This window comes from Pteropus vampyrus, unplaced genomic scaffold (assembly GCF_000151845.1).
Source record: "Pteropus vampyrus isolate Shadow unplaced genomic scaffold, Pvam_2.0 Scaffold9, whole genome shotgun sequence".
Classification (NCBI taxonomy): domain Eukaryota; kingdom Metazoa; phylum Chordata; class Mammalia; order Chiroptera; family Pteropodidae; genus Pteropus; species Pteropus vampyrus.
In genome coordinates, this window is record NW_011888790.1 from 2551177 (window position 1) to 2553983 (window position 2807).

The 2807-nt window shown below is 38.9% G+C and overlaps 1 protein-coding gene across 1 annotated transcript in view; it reads right to left on the minus strand.

The window, feature by feature from the left end:
* The window catches only part of GRIP1 (glutamate receptor interacting protein 1), a 626604-nt gene that overhangs the window by 90520 nt on the left and 533277 nt on the right, over window positions 1-2807 (minus strand). Inside the window, exon 10 of the mRNA XM_023520629.1 lies at window positions 1503-1658. Within this exon, the coding sequence (XP_023376397.1) occupies window positions 1503-1658 (156 nt within the window). The remainder of the gene's footprint in view (window positions 1-1502; window positions 1659-2807) is intronic.

The window sequence follows — 2807 nt, forward strand, 5'->3', positions numbered from 1 at the left end:
CTCAAGTGTCAGCTAAGAAACATGTGAGATTTTAGAAGCTCCTTGTCCTCATTTTGACTAAATTCAAACTTCCTTCTACTTGCCTAATTTCAAATTTACTATCATGTACATATACTAAAGATGACAATCACTTATATTTGAATATGCAAGTCAAATCATGAATACACCACAATATTCAAGGTTTGCACCACACCAATGGTTTTCTTTGTAAGGAAATCTTCAGGTCCTTGTAACATGAAAAGACCATTTCCCAGTGTGGGCGACAGCTAGTCTCCTACACTGATGGTGGCACTGGCGGGATTAGTGACACATCCACCTGCAAAGATGAATCTCTGGCAAATAAGCTGAAGCACCAACAGGCTTAACCACCTCTTCTCACAAGAACATTCTCTCTTTACTATCAGCTTTGAAATATCTGGGCTTGGTTTTATTTGAGTAACTTAAGGGTATTCCTTATTTAATTCTTATGGTAAACACGGGAAGAGACCACATCCTCTTTGAGCTTCTGGGTAGGAATCATAATCATGCTCATTGATAGGGACATATAGAACAAAAAACACTCACATTCTAGACTATGATTAGATCTGGTTGGAAAGATAGGTGTTCTCTTCCTCCAAAACTTATGTGATGGTAATGAGAGATTATGATCTTCCCTGACAGAGAAGAAAAATTTGTGTTTCTTCCCTGTTAATGCATTCATTTACAGTTTCTTCCCCCTCACATGTACAACCTGCTATCCAAAATCAAGTAGCCGAGCACATCTTCCTAGTCTTGCCAAGTCTATACTGTGCTTAGATGTCCCATACTTCCAAGAATCATAGTTAAAATTCCTAGACTTTACGGTGCTGGGTATAAGGATAAGCATCCTTCTGATCTTCCTATGGCTGTAATGAGCAACAGAAATACATGTTACAGCAGTGATTCTCAATGGGTAGGTTCCTGGGGAAAGTACTTGAATCTTAGTGAATGAGGTATAGTTTGAAAAGGCATGTTCAAACTTATCATTGGTTTTTGGAAGGGGAAGGATCCTGAAATATAATTTAATGTGAAATTTATAATAATGTTAAACAAATAAGTGAGATTCTTATATTTATTAAAAGGGGACATAGTTTTCAAAAAAAATTGCTTTAGAGAGAATAAGAAACTAAGAACAAAGGTTTCATGTCTAAAGTTACCCAGAATATAAAAAAGGAGTTTTAAATTAAAAAAAAAATCACATCTTTGAGTCCCTTATTAAACCAAAGGAGCAAGAAAAAGTTTCAAATAAAGAGTTGTAGGCAAAGGCAGTATGAGCAAACTAATTCAGTCTGAAATCGTATTCCCTGTAATCAATATCATATATATAATGGACATCATTTCAAAGGTCTTTGGCACAGAGCCACTTAGCATCTACCTGATCATGTTGGCTCTAAATACTCTTCCCATAGGCTTCTGTATATCAAAGACTCTAACCTGACCACGTTTTCTCCAGGCCAAAGGACACTGGCTACTATTTCACTTACGTGAGCTTTTGAAGTCTTTCTTTTTCAGTCTCCTCCTCATCATGGTTCCACGTGGGCTAGTAGAGTAGAGGCTTCGAGGTAAAGTCCCCATGTTCAGGGAACTCAGGCTGTATGCACTCATGGAGGTAGGAGAGAAGGATGAAGACACCAAAGCTGCTGTAAGAGAGTGAAGACTTGGCACAGAGCATTCTCAGGTGGGGTGTGAGCCTGCCACACTTGCCAATCCATAACAGCCCAGAAAGACACACATGATACACAGCAATGGCTAGTAGGTACCCCAACAAGACAGAGACCGTTGCAGAAGCCATGGAGACAGCGCTTTAGAATCGGAGTTGCAAGTGCCTGCAAACGCCTGAGGAGCAGCATGATGCGCCTCATAAGCACAATAGAATACAGAAAAGCTCTAGGAATTTTACTTAAACAAACAAATGAATCTCCAAACATTAAAACAAGTTTCTCCATAAACAACACAATGCATCAGATACATAATCTCATTTTCATAGATATATTCTGGCATGAATTTCACAAGTGATTCCACATACACAAACAAGATCCGAGAACACTGTACACTGTATAATATTCTACATTGTTATTTCCTGACCACATATAAAGCATCCTGAACATCTGCATCCTTTCCTAAATGCTTTCTGATGGAAAAGAAAACGACTTAAGAGATGTCAGAAATGATAAGTTGCTACTACGAAAAAAAGCACAAAACACCCATGAAGCCAAATATGGTATGAATCAGATGAGGAAGGAAGGAGAAAAACATAATTTAAGTAAAAGACCGGGAGGAAAAAGCCTGGAACATTACGAGGGCTGTTTGGAGGAGGCGCTTTCGGGAATGTCAGGGCTGGCACTCTGCAAAGGTCAGGATGGTGCATATTACAGTGATGGTAGGTGTGAAGGCTGCAGTGGTTGCTGGCCCAGGAATCCCAGGTAAGTTGCCTGTCGCTCCTCTGAATTTTCACTGCCCATATGAAGTGATGATGGAAAATAAGAAGAACAAACAGACAAACAAAGAACCAAAAAAGAGGAAAAAGTAACTGAATTGCATGAATAAAAAGTGTAACCAAAAAAAAAAAAAAAAACAAAACGAAAGCCACTTGCAAAAAAAAAAAAAAAGAAGGAAGTAAGGAAATCTTCCTGGCTTTGCCCTTTTCTCAGTGGTCAGCAAAACAGATGATTAACATCAGGGAGGGAAACTTTCATCTTCCCAAGAATAATGCCTGTCTTTCCCCAGCCCATTTCCCCCACTTTTTAAAATGTCTACTGAATCAATTTCCAATCTCCCCCTGTGCTTCA